This window comes from Drosophila biarmipes, chromosome X, assembly GCF_025231255.1.
Source record: "Drosophila biarmipes strain raj3 chromosome X, RU_DBia_V1.1, whole genome shotgun sequence".
Lineage (NCBI taxonomy): Eukaryota > Metazoa > Arthropoda > Insecta > Diptera > Drosophilidae > Drosophila > Drosophila biarmipes.
Genome location: NC_066611.1, coordinates 3,539,804 through 3,561,498, shown reverse-complemented (window position 1 = coordinate 3,561,498; position 21,695 = coordinate 3,539,804). Strand labels below are relative to the sequence as shown.

General features: G+C 45.8%; 1 protein-coding gene across 4 annotated transcripts in view; it reads right to left on the bottom strand.

Annotated features, from left to right (window-relative positions):
* Positions 1-21,695, bottom strand: part of LOC108033150 (uncharacterized) — an 88,017-nt gene that overhangs the window by 12,107 nt on the left and 54,215 nt on the right. For all 4 annotated transcript variants that reach the window (XM_044093317.2, XM_050888661.1, XM_050888657.1 and 1 more), the window contains 6 exons: positions 19,587-19,672; positions 18,651-18,980; positions 18,295-18,392; positions 16,556-16,695; positions 14,847-14,956; positions 11,901-12,032 (listed from right to left, as the gene is read on the bottom strand). In XM_044093317.2, the coding sequence (XP_043949252.1) occupies positions 11,901-12,032; positions 14,847-14,956; positions 16,556-16,695; positions 18,295-18,392; positions 18,651-18,980; positions 19,587-19,672 (896 nt within the window). The remainder of the gene's footprint in view (positions 1-11,900; positions 12,033-14,846; positions 14,957-16,555; positions 16,696-18,294; positions 18,393-18,650; positions 18,981-19,586; positions 19,673-21,695) is intronic.

The following is a 21,695-nucleotide window of genomic DNA, read 5'->3' as shown; positions in this document are numbered from 1 at the left end:
ACATTCCACAATATACTATTTTTTCTCAAGGATACTATCTATTCTCAGAATACAATTTATTGGGGACGATAGTATCGATGGTGGGACCGAGCCTTCGATAATTGCTACATTTTCGACAATCGATAGTATCGATAGTTCCATCAAGTGCATCTGCTTTCAAAGCAGGACTTCAATACTATGAGAGTTCTCTTCAGAAAGGACATGTCTTCGCCAAACTTGAGATTCGGTAAAAAGGATTCATTAGCTGTTAAACCGAGAGTGCGAAAGGGTATTTGCATGGGGCTCAGGGGCTTGCCCCGTCACCCTGACCCATAAATCCAAGTGTCCCCTTCCCCTCGACATCGCCAGCTCCTCAGGAATAGTATTTGATTAGTGGTTTGCCCCACACGAAACTGCGCCAGAAGTGATTCCTGCGAGGGGACCAGGCCTATAAGTACATAGTCAAACCGCAGGGCAGATTGCAATCCGCCCGACTCTGCGGTGGGGGGCTCTGGGTCAGGTTTAGTTTAGTTACTTTCTTTGCGATGGAGTTCCGCTCTGTTTGCTCGCTGATTTGGGCCTAATGCCCGGCGCTTTGTGCCAATTAGGGGCCAAATTAATCGAGTTCACATTCGTTTGTCTTGGACACACTTTAATTGGCACAAACAATTGCGCAACTCGGTTTCCAGTTGAATCGATCTGGCTGTAATGGCACTGCCCGAATACTATATGGCCCGGTTATTTAATAAAATGTTTGTGGAATATTTTTGCCAAACCCTGTTTGCCAGGGTGCACACACACTCGCTGCGTACGCACACTGGGCGGTGTGTGTGGGAAAGTTTTGGCTTTGCGCTCCGCTGACTTCTGCCTTTTTGGCAGGCCCCAAAAATCTGACGAGAGACACACGAATGGAGTGGGCGCAAAGTTTGGCATTTGTTTAATTGGAATTTTTGGGGTTTCGAGGAGTGTTCACCTTTTGCGCAGGCTGCTCGAGGGCAATTTGGAAAATTAACTTCGAACAAGTTGCCTCTAATCAGGAGCCAGCCGCACAGATCCCGATATAGATGTGGATATAGATGCAGATATGTGGGCTCTATTGACTTCCTGCGAGCATCCTGGCCACATCCTGTCGGCATCTCGAACCGGCGGCGAGTCTGCATCTGATGCCGGCAGCCCCCATTGTTTGATTGGCAGCCATTTGTGAAATACTGCGCTCCGTTCGATTGCTCTTAATGGCCAAATCATATTTTATGATTATTGACAATCGTTGCCAGTATGCAAATGCGCGGCGAGGAAATGGAAATAAATTTCGCCCGAAATTTGACTGCCAACCCATAAAGCGTGACGAGCATCTTCATTGATTTAAATTCGAACTCAAAGCCGGCACTCGCATTTTTATGCGAAGGTGTCTCCCCCTCCGCATTTCCCTCTGCCGTTTAATTATGATTTTTCAGCTTAATTGGAGTCTGCTTTAGTCGCAGGCCAAACCGCAGAGCGCAGTGGGGGACATCGAGCGGATGTGTCCCTTCCAAAAATTTTGCGGTTTGCCGGCTGATTGAGTGGCTGACTGAATGCCTGATTGAATGCCTGATTGACTCGCAGACCGATCGATCGATCCACTGGCTGGCTGCCACCGAGACGTGCATCATTAAGGCCACGTCCACGTGTTAAGCCCGGGCGAAGGCGTTTCGATTCGCATTAAGCCCGACGCTTTTCACTTAGCCCCATCTTGTCTGGCCGGCATTGGCAGTGGGAGGGGTCTGGGGATCCCCCGTCGCCGGCGCAACTGCAGCCCCAACTCCTTGGCATTATTTTATGGCTCTGGTCGGCGCAGGCCGAGTGTTTCTTCTGCGAATTGCATTTCAGCTTGATTTATTTCATTTCATTTCATTTCGCCAGTGCAGCCAGTGTCCAGCGGCGGCGGGGGAGGCTAAGGAAAATTGATGGCAGCGCAAGAAATACGGTTAGCAACATAAGTTGGTTATTACTTGCTGCTTAAACCAATGGCCGCGACCCCAAAAGCAGCCCGCCGATGCACTCGAAGAAAAGCCGAGTCAATTAGCTGGGGGAGGGGGAAAAAGGACCTTTGCAAGGAACCTCTGCACCCTAGGAAAAGGCAGCAAACATTTAATGAAGTGAGTAGCTGCAGGAAGGGTTGAGCAATTGAAACCTAAGACCTCTAGGCATCTAGTTATAAAAGTTCAAAATTAAGAGTGATAACCTATCTCATCTTGAGAAAACGTTGTGCAGGATCTTCTAATTTCGAACATCTTCAAGGAGTAGTTTCTTACTTATTTTGACATATTTTAACAATTTTTAGCTGCCTGAAAAAGTATTATGGAGTTGGCCAAAGCTTATAATAGTTTGTTTATAATGTCTTAGTTATAAGGGTCGGCTGCTTAGTATAAAGACAGCTCCCTTTTCCCTGAGATCATGAGGCTATAATCCCTAAACTTAAATTTAACTTGTGCAAATCTGCGAAACTTCTAATGCAGACTTGCGTAATTACCAGTTGCCACTGGTGAATGGGGAAGGTTAACCCTTGAACGCGGCCAGGCTTATGAAGGGCCCTTCGGAAGGCTTGCTGCGGGTATGTGCTCCACTTGAATAATGTTTAACACCCCCACGGGCACTCCATCCGGGCTTCGATTTATTCTTCGAGTGTACTCCACTCGTCACTCCGTCCGGGAATCTATCTGTGCGCCGGGGTGTGCGGACTGGTGCGAGTTCGCTTCAGTTTCGAATAAAATATTGCATTTCCCCAATGCATGACACGGCTTCAGCTTCGGCTCCGGCTCCGGCTCCAGCCACTGGTGCTGGTGCTGGCTCTGCTTCTGCCGCCGTTTCTGGTCCAGGTCCTGCTCCTACTCCTGGCAGGCTCTGCGTTAGACTTTAGCCCCCAGCTGAGGGGCAGATAAGCCGGGCCAAGTCCCCCCAGCTCTCCCCCGGTCTCCGGGCATCACGCATGAGCTGCGACTGGCGGAAATGGCAGTTTTTCCATTACGACTGCCAGGCCACGCTCTTGGGGGCCTCTTCAACTGGCCGACACTTGGCGGACTCCTCCGGGCTCGGCTCCCCAGCTCCGCCTCTCCTTCCTGCGTCCTTCCAGCATCCGCTCGATGGCCCCGTCTCGCTCGCGTATTACTTAATTTTTATGAAATATGAAACACACAGCAGCACGACGGCAGCAACAATCTCATTTCGGGCAGCGACAGTTGCACTTGGAAACAATGAGAAGTGCCATCAAATTTAGCTAAAATGCATTCCCAACGGAGCTTAAAATAATAAAACGGGGCACTGGGGAGTCGGTTTTGGGGCGGCGACTGGTTGCTACCCTGTAGCCAGGCAGGTGGGCACCTATGACATACCTGTAAAACTAGTCAGGGTACATTTTTAATGAATTACTACTATCCCATACCTACATCGGGAGGAATCCTTAAGTTGGAAAACCATTTTTATCACATTAATTTGTAGAGTGACTCGCAAGTTCAACTCTCTAGGACCGAATCTTCTACCTCTCCTACATAAGCGCGATTGTTCTTTACAATAAAGGTCTTCCAACAAATGCTGATACCCGGGGATCCACCGTTTTTGGTAGCTGTGGGCTCCCATCCAGCCGCAATTGCCGTATAAACCATGGATATGCAAGTGCTGGCTGTCATTGCGATGCAGTTTATCTTGAGGTGGGAGCCCGAGTGGGGGATATCAGGATATCACTACAATGATTCGCTTCGTTTGCCTTTCGCCTTGCAATCGCTGGCCCGGCATCAGCATCAGCGAAAAGCGGGGAACTGCAGATCCTGAGAGCTCCAAGGCAGCGCACTTGCACTTTGGCACAGCGGCAAACTTGCACGGGAGCAAGCGGGCGTGCACTGGGAAAAAGGCCAACCAAATGGGCATAGTAACATAGTCCGAAATAAATAAATATTCCAATTACTGCCTTGGAGAACCTTTTTCCTAGATCCCAATTACATTCGATGAAATATCTTTCTTATGCAAGGCATATAAAACCTTTTTTAACCGCAATTGTAAGCGAACGGATTTTTCTTGAGTAAGACTAAACATTAAGGTTCATAAATTTTAAATTTTAAATTTTAAATTCACATAGACATACGTCTGCATCATACATCTATAAAAGTTATTACTTATCTGATCTTATTGTCAATAGTATGTATGGTCATATTTAAGAAAAGAACGTCAGGATAACGACCAATCACAAAATTTAAAGGGCGGAGGTACTACTATTTTTTCGCGAAACTAGATGCCTGCGCTGTTTACAAATGACTGAAATTTTCAGTCATTTTGCAGTCATAGAGGTTCATTTCCTCAGAATCCTTGGGTAGCAGAACGGCTTAGGCATCAAAGTCAGCAGGATCCTTAAGCTGTGTTATTTATAATTTAAAATTTGTAAAGCTTGCTTTACGAGATCGCTCTCATTTTAGCAATTTTAAATTAAAAGTCTTAAAATAAGTATAGAAAAAACTTCTGAAATCATTTCTCCGAGTGTGGCAGCACCCAAGTCGCTGCCATTGCTTAAATGGCAACACTAAAATGCCACTCAAGGCACTCGCTGCGAGTATGGGTGCAGGACGACTGGGCCAGTGTGTGTGTGGTGCCAGGGCAAATATGCATTGCGGTTGTTACCAAATTGCATGCAGTTATGGCAAGCGCCTTGCGAAGGATGCGGCGAAGGCGCAGACTTGGCCGGGAAGGGGCAGGGGAGGGGCGGTGCAGGAAGCGAATGCATCTCCCCAGCTGGCTTCCAGGGCCTGCCATGGGTGCGACGGAGGGGCTGTGAAGGACTCTGCGGTGCGAGGTGCGCTTGAGGATGAATTGCAGTGATGAGATTTTCACCGAGTTTTCGCTAAAATCCCATCGGGGAGTCGCTGGCAAATTGCAGCTTTGCACATTTATCAAGAACAAATAGGGATAGGAAGAGACGCGGAGTCGTTATAAAAATACATTTAAGGATGAAGGTGCGAGTGGCAATTCCATCGGATTATCAGCTCGACAGGTCAACCACTAAGGGGGTTCAACTTTTAAAGAAATAGTTGCGAATGAAAAAATTATCAAAGAATAAAAAGAGGTTTACCTCACTAGAAACAAGTACAAATGGCTAGTATTTAACTTAAAATAAATTAATTGTGTAACCAATAATAAAATATTGAAAATGAGTAATGATACCACCAAGCAACACACCTTACTTCTGCCATAATTGGTGACTCTTTCAAGTGCCTCATTATGCATAATTATTAAAAATGACCTTGTACCTTGCTAATCTGCCAAACGGAAATGAAGAAATATATGAAATGGCCTAATTTCCCTCGAACGCTGGGCTTAAATCATTTAAATTAGCCCCCTAATTTCCCATCTCAGGGGCACTTCCAGCACAAATCTCAGCACCTTTATCAGCCGGCAGCGAGACATCTATTATGATGAATTATGGGCCTCATCAGGGCGTCATCGCCCCGGCTCTACCGCAGGAGCGACCCTCGTCTGACGGCAGCCCCGAAAAAGGATAAAAATAAGGCCAAAGGAGTTGCGACCGGGCAAAAGAAATTGCATCCTCTTCGCTGATTTCGAGTGTGCGCGAGTGAGCGGAAATACTTTTTCTGCTTATCTACATGCTAAAATCTAAGTGGCAACAGAAAATGTTGCGAGCAAGAAAGAATAGAATAGGAAGCCGCAGCCGGAGCAGGAGCAGGAGCAGCAGCAGGAGCAGGAGGCCATGGCCCAAAGCCAGGGAGCGGGCAAGGGATTCAGCCGGAATATGGAAATAAGTTTTATTATATGTGCGAATGTTGCCGGCGTTTGCCTTTCGGATACCCCGTGCGGACGTCATTTGGTGGCCCGAATGGGATATTAAAGTGCTGGCCAGCGCCATCGCCGCCGCTCCGGATGATTTTATCAAATCTGCTGACGCTGAATTGATTCGGTTCGATTCGATTTGATTTGATGTGCGCTTTGTGCAAATTTATGTGCTGCGCTGCAGTTTCATAAATGGCGGAAAAACAAAGTGGGGCAAAAAGAACCCAACCTATTTGCCATTCATTCAGTCGCTCGTTCGCCTTTGCCATTTATTGATGGCATAATTTCCAACGCCCCGAAAATCCTTTGAACTGGGCTGGTGTGTAGGGCGGGCTCGAAATGCCGGCAGGTGGGGTCCTCCCACTCCTCCCACTCACGCCGCCCGCCATCAACCGTCATCTAGCACTCCAGGCGATAATCAGATTGAGGTCCTCGTGCAGCTGCCGAGGCTCAGGTGTCGCCCACAGTGGGATGGTTGCGGGAAATACCGAGCAGAAACCATTTACTCCTATTTAAATACCAACGGAATGGTTTAACTTGAGAAATTTAGAGCATGAGTACCATATATTAGGAATGTTATTTCCAAAATATAATTAGCAAGCCCCACCAAAAGTCCTAGGAACTATAGTTGATCCCCCTGGAGCTTAAGCTTTAATTTTTAGGTGTAGAATAATTATATTAGTAACATTTGGTACATTACCTAACATTATTTATATTCATTAGAATAATAACTATTAAGTAATGAAGGGTAGGTAAGCTACAAAAAATTGCAAAGCCTTTTGGCATTGGATCTCTCTATAAAAGTATATAGCTTAAGGACACTTGGCGCTAGATTCTTTAGTAGCGGTTAACAATTGTCGGACGGATAAAGTCACTGTTGAGAAAATCTAGCTTTCTCGACCGTCAATGTGAGAGCTTACTCTGACAGCCTCTTTCCTTTACTTATTTCTTAATAAGCTACAGCTAATTTTATGTCCAATAAGTTGTAATTTTTTTAACTCTAACAAAACCCATAACTCAGAAATAACCTTCAGTTAACGTGTGCTTACAATAACTCTGTTTTTTGTTCTTTGAAATAAAAGGAGTTGAGACTACTGATTTGTTCATCACCTGCTGACAGGTTCATCTGGCAATGAACTTTGCCTATCAAATAGCTGTTGGGCACACTTAACAGGTACTCGAGAAACCACACATACTCCGGTTTAATTACCGGGCGATTTCTAGCTGCACCTCAAAGAACGCGCTGCCTTTGGGAATTTCCCCAGGCACCTCTAATAACTTGAATAGTGGACTCAATATCCGCTTGACGCTCCTTTTTGCTGATCGAAACCGCGGGAGTGGCTCGCAAATTGGGTTTCTGATATGAGGGGATCCCGGGTCCGGCCCATTGTTCCACCCGCGCAGGGGATGCCGTGTGGCAGCAGCCGGGTCCGGGCATTGTGCGAAGTCAGCGCACGACGCTGTTTTACAATTTAGCCGGGACATGACTGCTTTGTCTTCCTGGCACCGACGGGCATCCGTGGCCGCCAAAGCCCAAAGCCAGCCCTCCATCAGCAGCCAACATCGCTAGGCCCAAAAAGCCAGTTTCGCCTTAAAGGGAGCGGGCGTATTACGCATACGACCCGTTTTCAGTTCAGCAATAATGCAGGCGGAAAGTGCAGGCTCGAAAAAGTATGTATGGAACTCAATTCTTTGACAAATTTTTGGGTTCCCCTATAGAAATCTTAATGAATTTCAAATTGGTTGAGAAAAAATGCGCCACAAACCGCTCTGTGCAGGAAATGCCCGAATAAATGCAATTTATTTGATGAACTTTAAAGGTTTTGCATGCCATTTAATAACGCAAAGGCTAGATCTGTTCGCATTTCGATCACAATAAATTTGTGTCTCCGCGAAAAAAGCACGCTATTAAACATTGCATTTTATAAATCACTGAGCAGCACAATACAGTGATCAATAATGACACAAAAGCGTTTATAAAAAGCGGCATTTAATTGTCGTGGACGTGGCGAGAGCCGGCGGTAATTGAATTAATTGAATAATCCACACCTTCTGCGCTCGAATTGAATTTGTAAAAATCAACTTTGTTTTTTGTGCTGGCCTGCGGAGCATTCGCGCACTAGTAATTATGACTATTAGCGGCAGAAGTTACAGTTGAGGACTTTCGCGCGACCCGCAGCTGACCCCCGACCTGCCCTGATTGGATTACGCAAATCCATATCGCAGAGGTATTTGATTTTTTTGATAATTAAATTATTTGTTGGCGACTGACTTCTGCGGGGCACAAAGTTTGCCGGCTGTCGATATCAGTATCGGAAAGCAGCTCTCATCGGTTGTCAGGGTCCACCGGCGGCCCACCTCCGGTTGTCCTGGCAAAAGTCATTTCATTTCAGTTCGCTTCACTTCTGCCGGCAGTTCCTATCCCCCGAGGGCGTGCCCGCAATGGAGCTTCAATTTGACATCGACTTCGGTTAGAAGAGGCATGTGGCGTTCGTGGGGAGTCTGCTGGCCAAATTGAATATCATCGAGGAATCGAGGAATAGGTCCTGAAGAGACCCAGACGCCCCCGCCAGCGAGTTAATTAAGTGTGTTTGCGTGTCAGTCCGTGTGTTTTTGTGCGGTGCCCACATATTTATAGACGCGGTCTGCTGCTTGATTAAACAGACCCTCGGATCTGCAGTCTGTTTCGGGTATTTCGTATTTCGGGGGTTCCCCCTCCAGCACACTCAGAGAAAGCGGGGTACGCTGCCCGGGAAAACCCGATGAGAAATGGGTGATACGTCCCTCTGCAAGCTAACAATCATTCATAAATTTCATTTACTATTTCTATAGAGCAATCAAAACTGATAACACCTGCACTACATAGTTAAAATATTGTTAGTAACATAACATAATAACATTTAAATGATTTAGATAAGGTAAAGTTTGTTCCCGCAAAGGAAATTCCTGATTTTCGATCGACTATATGAGAGCTGAATCTAACAGGGACTTTAAGGGAAGATATCTCAATGTCTCGTTAACTTGTCGTTAAGTTACATTTTTTTCGAAACGTTAAGAACGGACTCTGAAAAGAAGTGTTGCTTAAAAGAAGATCAGAACTGAAGAAAAACTGACTTCGCAGAGCCTGCTGAGATGAAATTTTCTAATCTCAAACATAAACAAAACCCAAGCATCTGATGCAAAAATCAAGGAGACATCCAGTGATACTGCTAAATTCTGTGACTGACAGCACTTTCGGATTGTTTCTCGCTCAGATAAATTATGGGAGTTGAGACAACAGATTATCTATCTGGACTTTAACTCATAGGACATAGATATCTACGAATTCGGCAGGAACTTTAAAATGTCTCGATAGTCTGGCTATAAATGTCAATAACTATGTAAAAAAATGTCACTTTAAATAAAGTAAATCCTTTTTAAAAACTTGGTATTCGGTAAGTGTTCTATCCCTTTGCATGTGTACTAAGGTAATGGGGATTGCTACCCAGCTTTTCCTTCCGATTCGGAAAAACCACAAGACAGGAAAAGAAATTCGGGGGAAAAGGAAGCTGCTCCAGTAACACTGTACTTTGCCCATTCAGCTGACAAATTTCATTTGTATTGATTAGTCAACTCGGGTTTGTGTGGGCTGCCGGGCTTGGGTTACATCGAAGCGGATTGGAGTGGCTCGGGAAGGGAGCGCAACCACCCCGGGCTCAGAGTCAAAGTCTATTTTACATTTCAAAGTGTCAGACGACATTAGAATCGCCGGCATCCTCGCCGCCCGAGGAGGGGCTGCATGTCTATTAAATTCCAGGCAGCAGACAGTGCGTGAGAAAAGTGCTCGCCCGCCCCGCGCGCATTTCCGCATCAGACAAGGCGACAAGATTCCTATCACGCTGCGTATTATTGTTTTACTAATGTGGGTGGAGCCCTCCTCCCGGCCCTCCCCGCGTGGCTGCGGCTTGGGCGCACTCGCCACATTTGCACGGCCATCGGTTTAAGTTGCCACATTTTGACTTTCGCTAATTAAAATCAAAATCGAACGATGAGTGCCCCAGATATGATTTGAGGGGGAGTGCAGCTCGAGAACAATTACCATTAATAATTAATGGCAATCAGGCGCCGAGTGACATGCGTCACTTCGTTGATGTGCTGAGGAAATGTATGCATAGCTGGCAGGAGCATTGGCATAGATTCAAAATTTGGTGGCGAATCGTATGTGGGAACCAATAATTACGAACTCAAGCTTTCGAAAATAAAAGAGCACTAAAAAAGAAATAAAAAGGAGATGATCCCAATCCTGTTTCTATGCTTTAAAAGGCAGTGTTGGAGAAGGCAATATGTTGTTGTATCTAAATAGTGTTAGAAAAGGCACTATATTTTGTTGTTCATAAAGGTAAAAGAAACTCAATAAATCGAACTTAAGAGTACTTTTTTTAAATGTATACATTTAACTTTCAAAAGTGCTTTAAACGAATACTAAAAGGGGGTGAAATAGACAATACTCTCAATTCTATTTCTATGCTTTAGAAAACAGTGTTGCAAAAGGCAATATTTTTTTGTATCTCAGCAGTGTCGGGGAAGGTACTATTTATGAACAACAAATAAAGGTAACACAAAATTTTTAAAATGTATAAATTTAACTAACAAACTAATCACAAATAATTACCAGTTTTTAAACAATAAAAAAATATTGATGGAAATGGGTATAATTGCCCACAATTTTATATCTAGACACTTTCCTATTCAAACCACTTAAAGCCCAAAGACGCCGAATGTTTTTCATGAATACCGAATGTCCCAGATATCTCTGATAAAACACTTTTTCCGAGGGTGCTAATTTAGCACTTTTAAGTAGGGATTTTAGTTACCTTAACCATTTCTGTTAGTCAATGCCTAAAGGGTCTTTCCTCCTCCAGAGTAATACATAAGCAAAGAAAACCAGCCCATATTCATTGGTGATTCCATGCTAATTCTGTGCTGATACAATACAAGAGCTGCTTCGCAGCCCCGTTCAGGTCGCACCTTTAATCAAGGCCGCAATGCAATCCAACGCGGCTTAGTTTAATCCGTCGCCTAATTGTCAGCTATGTCAGTCATTATATCGGCGATTCCTGCCGAGACCCCACTTGCCCCGTCCGCGCTGCCACTGCCGTTTTCAGTGGCACTTCCACTCGCATGCCAGAGCCAAATCAGATTCAGTTGTCAAACGGTCGGCGCAGTCAATGCGAATTATGTTTACATATGCAAAACGAGTTTGTCATGCAGGCAGGCATCCCATATATAATTACACACATGCCTGGTCAGTGCATGTTAAGTCGAGTGTAAGCCCTCGCATTTACACTGTTCCGGTGAATTGTTGACAATCGAGCCCACTTCCCGCGATGGCTGCTCCAAAGGAGTGCAAATGATTGTTGGCATATTTTTCGCTGACCCGAAAAAAGCAACGTCGATTTGATTTCGCATTTACGGGCATGCAAGTAACCACAGATGCGACCGCAGTTATAGCAAGGGTATAGTTAGGAAGTGTATTGTGAAGAATTTTAAACTGAGGCTAAGTTCCATAGATTACCAAGGCATAGAGGTCAATACATTCAGCATACTGAGTGGCACATAATTTCTGAAAATCCCGCGGGCAGCCCCAGCTTAAAATATGATTTCCACCCATAAACACTTCACAGCCGCGCTAAATTAAGCCGTACATTCTGGCCGGCCCTCCGGAAACATGCACATACACTGCCTATTATTGCGGACTCTGGTGTCCAGTCCTGGGTGAGCGTTCGGTAGGCGTGCATTTGAAATGCAGTTGGATAGTTTTGGCAACGTATCTAATGGAACCAAACAAAAAGAGTGGATGTGTGTGGGGAAATAAATTCTGGCGTCCTGCGGTGGCCACGTTTAGGAGACTATTCTAGGGTGGGGTGGTGGTGGGTGGTTCAAGCACACAACGAGCGAGGCAGAGAGACAGATACGTATATAGGAGAGAGAGAGAGAGAGAGAGAGAGAGAGCGGCAGGCGGGGTGGGTGGTATTGGGTGGCTTTGGGTGGTTTCTGGGGGGGCGGTACTTATGGAGGGACACGCGCGGGCACAGACTAGGTTTCATGGGGGCGTAAAAGTTGGCAATACTTACGCGTATTATCTTCTGATCACGTATTATCTTGCGTATGCAATTGACGATGAACGTAACGACCATGCCGCCGAGAATCAGGCCAAACACAATCACGATGATGACCACATGCTCCGATTGGCCGGCCGCCTCGCCCTGCAAAGACACGGGTTTCGCTTTAATTGCCATTTTAATTGCATTATCAAATTACCAGGCCGTTGGCCCGGCTCGAGTCGAAACAATCAAAGTGTGGGCTCCTTTCGCCACTTAATTGGCTGCTCGTGTGCCCTGCCGATGGCCAACTAATGGCTATTGGCAGTGGCAGCGGGCAATTGGCTTACAACCGGAACTCTGATTTGAGCCCTCTTCTTCTCACCTCGAACTTGTAAAAATGTGGGTATATAGTGCACCTACTCCGATTCGAGGGCCTCGCATATATTTTCCACATTTTTACGACCATTTTGGCCAACTCTGCCGCCTCCGCCGTCATAAATTAGCCGCGCCCCGTAAACACAGCATATATTTTGGACCGATTTTAATGTCGGCCAATTAAATAAACATAGCTTGTGCACGCGCATGATTGAGCTTTTGATTGAAGCCTGTCCTCACGCACACTCGCGTAATTTCGTTTGAGCAAATTAGTGACCATAAACCAAAACCAACCAATTGGGCATCGGATCACTAAAAATGCCAATGCAAGCGGCCTCCATCGCCATGCGAATAAAATTAGGAATAATTATGAAAACATTCGTAAAACCCAATATCAATTCGCTTTAATTGGGCAAGATATTGAATGGCATGCAAACTGCCTCGGCTAATGCGGTGCGAAATTTTAGACCAAATTAAATTATAAAATTTCCCAATGTGTTTGCTTTGGCCAGCGGTATTTTCAATAGTTAATGGAAAGCTCGTTCGAGGGCCGCGCTTGAAGGGGCGTTTTTCTATCGGTTTTGGGACTAGGGACCTGCGAGCTTCACTAACAATTCAATGGTTTAATTTTAATTTTCTTCACTACTATATCATAATCGATCATAGATTTCTTGGTGGATTTTCTGTAAGCCACGATGAGACGGCTTTCTTGGGTTTCTTCAAGAAACTATTTTTTTATAATTTTAGCCTTAACCTATTGATTTAAATACTAAAGAAAAAGCAAATTAAAAACCTTAAAATATTGTTAATATTTTTGATAATAAACTTATAGAATTGATTAGTTAAAAATGGACTTAAAGAAAGAAAGTGAGTGAGAATGCGATATTATGAACAAGATAAATTCCTTGTTATAAAATGTATTTCATAATTTACATTAAGTGTACACTTATAACTTTGAGATTGTAAGTCTATAAATGAATAAAATAAAGTTTGAAATATTACAAAACACTATATCCCAGGCTATATATTACGTACTACTTTCTAATTTCAAGTTTAAAATGTGTTATTTGTTAATTGTAAGTTCATTGCTAAAAGTAATTAGAACTATATGAAGATATAAGCAGCCGAAAGCCTCAGCAGCCTAGCTTGATTTATATAAGTAAGCCTAAGTGTACAAATAATCAAATAAATAAATATATTACGTTTCCACGGAAACTATTAGGCAATTAATCCAACATTAATTCGCATCTATAGTATAAGCTCTATATTTTTTTCCTAATAATTTGTATTTTAGTATAAGTATCTCTCGTTGTCTTGGTTGATGCGGCCATTGTGACTAAAGAAGGTGTACTGCAAGAGTGTCACACGCTTTCTGCAAGGGACTTACAACCGCACTTTCGCACTTGGAGCGGTAGAAAGTAGAAAGCAGGGAGTAGAGTGGCTCAGACGGCTGCTTGAGTCATTCCCTGTGATGTGGGGGGCGCGCAACTTGAGCCCGCCGACTTCATCCAATCTAATGATCTAATGCGCTGATGTTCAACTTCTGCGCTGCTGGGGATGCCCAGCAAATAACTGTTATTTACGGCTAACGAACAGCCCCGCGAAGAGCGACCACCACAACAGCAGCGACGGCAAGGCCTTCCTGTAACACAAACCTCAAACTTTGCCAAACAAAACTTATTTGACCAACTTTGTTTGTGTTGTGCCGCTGCAGGAGAGTGTGTGGCGTGTGTACGTGAGTGTTTTTGGGTGTTGCCATCATCGGCGTGTCGAGCATACTTATAATGAGCGGGGTGGGGGCGGGGCGTTGGGGGATCGGGGGTTCAGGGGTTAGGGGTTCAGGGGTCACGAGGTCAGGGGTGGGGATGGGGTGCCACGCCGGTTGGAAGCTGGCCTATAATTAGATGCACGTACAAACGGCCCAGTTTTGTGTGTGCGGATGCACTGAGAGAAAGCAGCATCAGTCGCGGAAGCCAATATTCTTATTTCTATAAGTCGTATTTGAGTAGGAATGCTTTGAGTGAAATCTCTTAACTTAGGATTTTAAAACCGGGAAAATTGTGTTTTTTAAGACATTGCTAGGCCCTATACTCGTACATTTTGCTTTAGAGATAATAAAAAAAGTTTATGATACCATAATTCTCAAATCTCTTAATTATAAATTATTCAGCAGCATTGCCAATTGATTTCTTCCAGAACTTTGGAAAACCACTCTAGTATCCAAAGTAGTTTATTACTAATTTTACCAAAAAGGTTATTCTTGGTTTTGATATTTCTTATAGGAAAAACATATTTTTTATGACTTATAGATCGATTTAAAAGTTATATGTAAATTCTAAATTGTAGATTAGGCTAAGACCTACTTTAGGTGCCCAAAAGCAGGCTTTAAAAATATTAGTTTTTGTGTCGTTTTTGCATCTGCAAATATGTAATATATTTACTAGGATTAACCATACTTTTAGTTTAACATGCGGGCTAGAACACTTTCGAACCTCCTAGGAAGGAAAGTGGAAATAAGTTCGAAAGAAAAGCTACTCATCGAGCCTTTCGGCTCACACAGTTCACCATCTTTGTGTTTCACTGTACAGGCGTGTCACTTACCGTACAGCCCTCCTCGTCCCATCGAAATTTACAATTGTCTAGGCTATTACATTTCAAATCCTTTGATATGCAGGTCGCGTCCTCGCAATCGTACTCGTCCTCGGTGCAGGCTGCGGAGGGGAAGGGCCGAAAGTTCGGGAGTTAGAGAAAGTTGTAAAAAATTTGGCACAAAATGGCAGTTAAAGTGAGAGGACGAGGGAGCGGCTAAAATGGCTAAAACGCCAATCAAAGCACAAATCGCACAGTGGAATGGACAATTGACTTCGACTGAAAGTGCTCTCCACTGGATTCGAGTGTAAAACGGCTGCACAGAATGTATATTGTCATTCGAAGGCCATTCAGCAGACAATTCAATATGGATTTTACTGACGTGGCGGGGCGATTGAATATTTGACAAAATACTGCCGCACACAGATCAATATTATTTTGTCGACTCCGCTGCGGTTTGACTTTACAAATGTTATGCGGTCTTTATATGTGTTTTGAACTAGGACTTTTATTTCGGTTATTTTAAGTTGATTTATGGGCTCTTAAATTGTCGAAGTAGGAAAGGCACTTGCCTGAGAAGATCAAATATCATTCAAATTTTACATTATTTATGTGTCTTACGATGCTCTTTTCATAAATGCATTTTTAATTAATCTTAGATTTGTTTTTTGACTTATTTTAAGTTTTTCAAAATATTTTTGAAGTGGCAAAAGCAAAAGATCAACACAGTAATACGTTTTACAGTGCTTTTCCTGTTTCAAATCATTTGAAATTGATATTTAAATAAGGATTACTTTTTATTTTAATTGCAGTACTCAAATCAGACAATTTTTAATTTTGGAAACACTCAGTTTTTATTTTTTATCTGGGATTTCAGCCCTGCCTTCGGTTTGAGCACCAAGTAAACTTTATTTCACTCGCAATTGAATTTCCCGGTCTTAGAAAACCGAATTCGACTCGACATTAAATTGAATGTCAATTCAATTTGACTTAAAGCTCCGATCAATTGTGAGCCTTAAATTGATGGACTTTCCACAGTGCAGCCATTGAAGGCGACGATGGGCGAGACCAGAAAGCAAATGCACGTAATCTCCGACATAAATCGCTCAACCAACAACAATAATTGCCGATGCTGGCAGCCGGAGTAGATGAAGCCCGAGGAGCGGGGGCAGGAGCGAAACTGGAGCCGGAGAGGCAGCTCCTCGAGCAGAAGGAGCTGGGCTGGTGGAGCCGAAGGTCCTGGAGATTTGGGGGCAGGTCTCCGGCTGCCTAAAAGTAAACAATGCTGGCCCGGGGACAAAGGACAATCGTTGAATGACAAAAGAGTGCTTAGCCTTTTGCCTCCGGCAACTGGCGGCAATCACGCAGGACCTCCGCCTCCTGCCCCTCCTTCAGACAGTCAGACTTCCAGACTCTCCGACATTTGGACGTTCCGACAGCCAGATAGACGGGATATGGTGGCCCGTGGAGATAGTTGGTTAGACGAGCGACTCCTCCTCCGCCACAGCCTCGTTCTCCAGCTGCCAAATGAGCAGTCGAAGGGGAGGCGGGGGATTCGGGCCGGCTTAGCACCGGATTGCCCCCAGGATTTTGGCCATGCCTTTGTACTTTGCGCCCCGGCCATTTGTTGCCAATTCAGGGGATTTGCCACCGCCATCAAAGGGCCCGGGCCCGGGCCCGGGCCCAGCGCGGCTCTGAGTCGGAGCAGGAATCGGACTTACCAGCTCCTCGGTCCCGGAACGCCGTGAACAGGATGCCGAACGTCGAGTTAATCGCGATTTGATCTGCGTAGAAGCGCAAGTGCAGGATGTTCGAGTCCGCCGTAATACTCTCGCCGGCCGAGCCGCAGAAGTTCTTGACCCTGGAAGGAAAAGTCGGTTAAATGGGTTGTGGCCAGGGTGATAATGTGGTCGCAATAATTTGAATAGGGCACCGGATCGCCAGATTAAGTCTGCGAAATACCGCCCAATGAGGCATCTTCTAGTAGAAGCCATCAACGTAATTAATTAAAATTTATTTTGTTATTATAGGCGCGGTGTATCCCTGCGTCCCTTGAAATATGCAAACTTTTTCGAACTTTATTAACTAACTAATGTATTGAAAAACACCTGTTTCCTATGTGTATAAATGTTGAAATGTTGTGCTATATTTCACAAACAACTAGTTTATTTAAATAGTAGCCAAAGCAAGAACAAATTACAATTCACCTCTTTTATTAGTTGTAACCTGTCCTTTATGAAGAGTAGAGTAAACTGTTGACTTACACCTCACTTTAATTTTCTCAGGTAACGTATCTTTTGGCTTTCAAAGGCCCAACACTGAGTAAACTTGACAAGTGTGTCAAAGGGACATACTACTTTCGATTAAGCATTTGCCTAAATGAATGCAAACAGAAATCTGTTTGCACTAGTTCGAATAAGCAGCAAGCTGGTCAACCATAAATAAATTGTTAAAATCGTGCACGCATCGCCCGATGACTGGGTAATTAATTATCGTGTTATTGATACAATCTATTGTGGCAAATCCTGTTCCTTTGCCGAAACATTTCGCCACACACGAAGGCCCTAACTGGCAGTCGAGGAGCCCGTCTGTGCGCCCGGGGCCGTGTATCTGGCATTCGTTAAATATTTGGCCATCGATGGCACACACATAATCGATAAATAAATAATTTATAATATGGCTTAAATAATGACGTTCACTGAATATTGTACTTATGTGCGTTCGGTCTGTCTGTGGCTCCGGGTATTTTCTTTGCCATATTTCAACGCCCCATGCGCCGGCTGGCGTTTTCTCGAAAATCTGATTGTGGAAGGGCTGTGGCAGCTGGATGGCCACCCGTCGTGTGCGATAAATTGTTACGAAAAATGAATTTAAATGAAAGCGACAAAGGCATCAAATCAATGGCTAGAAAGACAGGCGAAGCGTCCCGGCCGCCCACAGAATTTTCCGCTTTCCATTTGCCATTTTCCAAGAGCTGAGGGCTGAGGGCTGAGGACGCCAGTCAATCACTTTGCGTGTTGTCCCGAACAGCGGCAACAAGTGGAAATGTATTGGCGCGTTAAAAGCGGATGTCAATGCGTGTCGAAGATGCCGTGGCGAGTCCTTCGTCAGTCCGTCAGCCAGTCAACCAGGAGATGGCGAAATACTCGTTACTTCCCGGGAAAAGGGCGCAGGACGCAGGACGCAGGACGAGGAGATTGGTTGCGCGAGTCAAAGGCGACGGCACTTCCGCTCGCGTACAATTTACTTTTGGCCGGTAATAAATTGAAAATTTGCTTGGGCCGCGGCGCGGGCTTTGATCTCGCTTTTCGGCAGTGCGGAAATTGGTTTGCGGCGTTGCGTATACGCCACCGATATCGCGCATACGCCACCGACTGCATTCTACGGCCTCGCGATGGCAATTCCAGCTCCGCTACGGAGCCCGGCGAAATGTGATTAAGCCGCGTTTGAAGGACCTCACCTGAGTGGCATCACCGTCTGCTCGGGAAATATATCCAGGAAGTTGGTGTCGCAGTCGTTCGGCTTGCTCAGCTTGAAGTCCAGAAACTTTAGGAATATCTGTTGGAGGGACAGAAGAGAAGTTGAATAATCATTTTTGCACGCGGAGAGCTTTAAGGTGCTGATCAAAATGGTTTAAAAATAGTGGAGAAAACAGTAAAAAGATAAGCTATGCCTATGACGGGTCTGTTATTATTTTTATTTATCCCACAAACACAATTTAAGATCTAAGACTTTTAAAATATACGAGGGATTCTAGAAACTAGAAAACCTACATAAATATACCCCCCCTCAATGGACACCCCTTGCGACCATTACCTTCCAGTTCTCCTTGACCTGGATGCGCCAGATGCAGTCCAGCGCGATCTTGTCGTGGTTGACCTGCTCCCGGATCTCGGCCGGCACGTCCGTGGAGTTGATGAAGCCCTCGAAGCCGCCCTTCTCGATGGTGCAGTTGAGGTCGGTGCTGGGCGCCTCCCGGTTCCTGTCCAGGTACTCGTAGACGGCGCTGAAGCCGGTGTACTCGATGGTCTCGTCGGAGTGGAAGTGCAGCCACAGGTAGCGCTCCTTGGAGGTGATCTCCGGCGGGAAGTCGGTGCCGCAGAACTTGCCGATCAGCGTGGAGAAGCCGTACTGGCCGTCCCGGATCTGCAAGGATTCGGCTCGTTAGTCGTTAGGCAGGCTGAGCCCCTGGGCCGGCCGGCAGTTTGTCAGTTCGTCCTGGCTAAACCGCTTTGGCCGGGCTGCATTCAAATCAGGCTTTCGACTTGCAGCAGAGACAACATTCAATTAAAACTTGCCATTTTTCGGTGCAAAAAAGGCGGAGGCAGTGGCGGTGGCAGTGGCATCGGCAAAGGCCGGAGTAACAAGGAAAAGTCGTAAAGGAAACAAATCGAAAACTTTGCAAGTCCGGCCAAGACCGAGAAAAGCCGAGCAACTAAACAAGTTTTTGTTTCGCCCCTTTTTATGCCCGGCTTCAGCATGCAACAAAGTTTGTCTTTTTTATGCCCGGGTCCTTTATAAGTTGGTTGTGTCGGGTTTTGTTGCACAAGGAGAAAATGTCTGGATCAGTGGAGATTTAAAAAAGTGACTGGGAAACAAACTGGCTGGTTTCTGAGCCGACAAACTTTGAAAACATGTATTTTTGATATTTTAAAAAATGGCATATTAGGCCACCAGTATTATTTATTATTCATTTCTATGCAATACACCGCAAACGTTGTCTCTGTGCACTTGTCGGCTACCAGTACTTACTTCGAGAAAATCAAATTTGCACTCCTCCTTGGCCTCGATATTAAACGAGTTGCGAAAGTCCAGGCGTATGATTTGTCCCTTTGGCGCTGTAATTAGATGCCGGCATCCGCAGAGCAGGGCGGCGGAGGGCGGACAAAGGCAACACGTTAGTCCGCAAATATATATTCCATCGTTCCAAGGTAACCATGGCACTTGACCCCACTGCCACTCGGCGGCCAGGCGGCCAGATGGCCAGGTGGCCCGATCCCTGCAAGCTCCCAAGCTTACGCCAGGTAAAATGGCCCCGAGCCGGGAAACTGATTAACAACAGCTCACCTCGGCGCCTCGGACTTTGAGGGATAATGTGCTCGGCGGGTACTTCGGGCCCTCGGCTGGCCGAAGCTGCAATGCCCTTTGCAAACTGGGTGTAAGTGTGATATTTCATGGTCTGTAAGGTTCCTCAAAAGGTATCCCCGAATAGCTAAACTTAGCAGTCCACTGTCAGTAGTGATACAAACCTTTCCCCCGAGAACTCTGCCATGGTGCACCCACAGTATCACCGTGTTAAATTGGCTGAAAGTTTGTAATCCCTGCTCCTTAGTTGTCAACAGACTGGCGCATATCTTATCCCCTCGAACAATCAGGCTTGCTCGCCCAGTGCCAGGCAACACCTTTTAAGTTTTACTTCACTGCGTTCTGGGCGCTCAAACGCACCCATAATTCGGTTACCTAAACATCCGGCCTGCTAATAAAAATATCTGTGAAAATTTCCGCATCCCAATGATCCGGCCATAACCAGGACCTTTTGGCACGGAGCAGGGCCAGCACTCGGGGGCATGGAAAAGTGAAAAGACAGGACCCAATCTCGTATCTAGCGCCGAAATGAAAGCGTCTGGGGACTCATTTAGTGGCCGCATAAAAAGGAGCAGGCATCAAGATGCTGGACACACACCCACACCCGTTCACTCGTTCATTCCCCCACTCATTCACTCACTCAGCCGCTCATTCACACTCGCATTGCGGGCCATACATATTCAGCCGGCGAATCCTTGGCATGAATCAATGGCGCTGGGCTGGCTGTGGCATTTGAAAATACATTTTGCCCGCCCTCCTCGGCTGGAACCTTTGTGGCCACTGTGGCATAACAACACACACCCACACAGCGGCCATTGCCAGGGCGTTAGCACCCACACAACCACTCGCACCCGCACCCGCACCCGCACACACTCACATTATATAATGGAGATGGACAAGTAATGAAAGTTGGAATCACAGACGGGCGGCGAAGGGCGGGAGAGGTCCTCGAGTGGCATAGGATTCCACATTGATTGGCCTTGAAAAAATACGGAGTCCTGGCCGGACACATATGGGGCTGTATTCGTGGCGTTATCAAATTACAAAGTCCCCCGGCCACCGGAGTCCTCGTGCTGCACTTGCAGCACTTCCCAGCACCCGGGCCCATGCTAAAAATCTAATTACTGGGCCCTGCTGCCGAATCCGGACATTGATGACTGTCATGAGGGCTGCACAAAAAAGAGCCCTAATAATTACACATTGAGCAGCATTTTTGCCAGCCTTCATACCTTCGCCGAGGGGAATGTCGAAAACTGAGATCATAAGCCCCCATTTCGGGTGATTAGTTTTCGGTTTCGGCCACATTGTGTGCTCCCTGGCAGGGCTCATCTGAATTTTGTTTCAAACCGAACAGTGCAGAATAACGAGACCAATTGGGTGGGATATTAGGCAGCAGCACAAACAGACATTCCTGGATTCAAAACTAAAAAAGGTTCTTCTCTGACGCACTCCGAGATCCTACGGTTGTAATCCCGCATTGCGTGCTCGCCCCAGTGGTCTGGCCAGGACTTTTATTGCAGTTGTAAAGCGCAGTGCATGCGAGTATAAGCTCTCTTGGAAATATAAAAATAAACTCCGACTCCGACTCCGACTTCGAGTCCGTTGTTTTCGGAATAGCTCTGAACCCTCGAGTCCCCGACCGCAGGACTTTTATGCCCGCAGCTCCTGCGGCATTTGTGTGCCCTGCGGGACGCCCATCTTGGCCGTAAAGCGAGCCTCAGCTGGCTGGCTCCAGTCCGACAGGAACATGGGGGAGTCCCGACCGGCGCGCACACA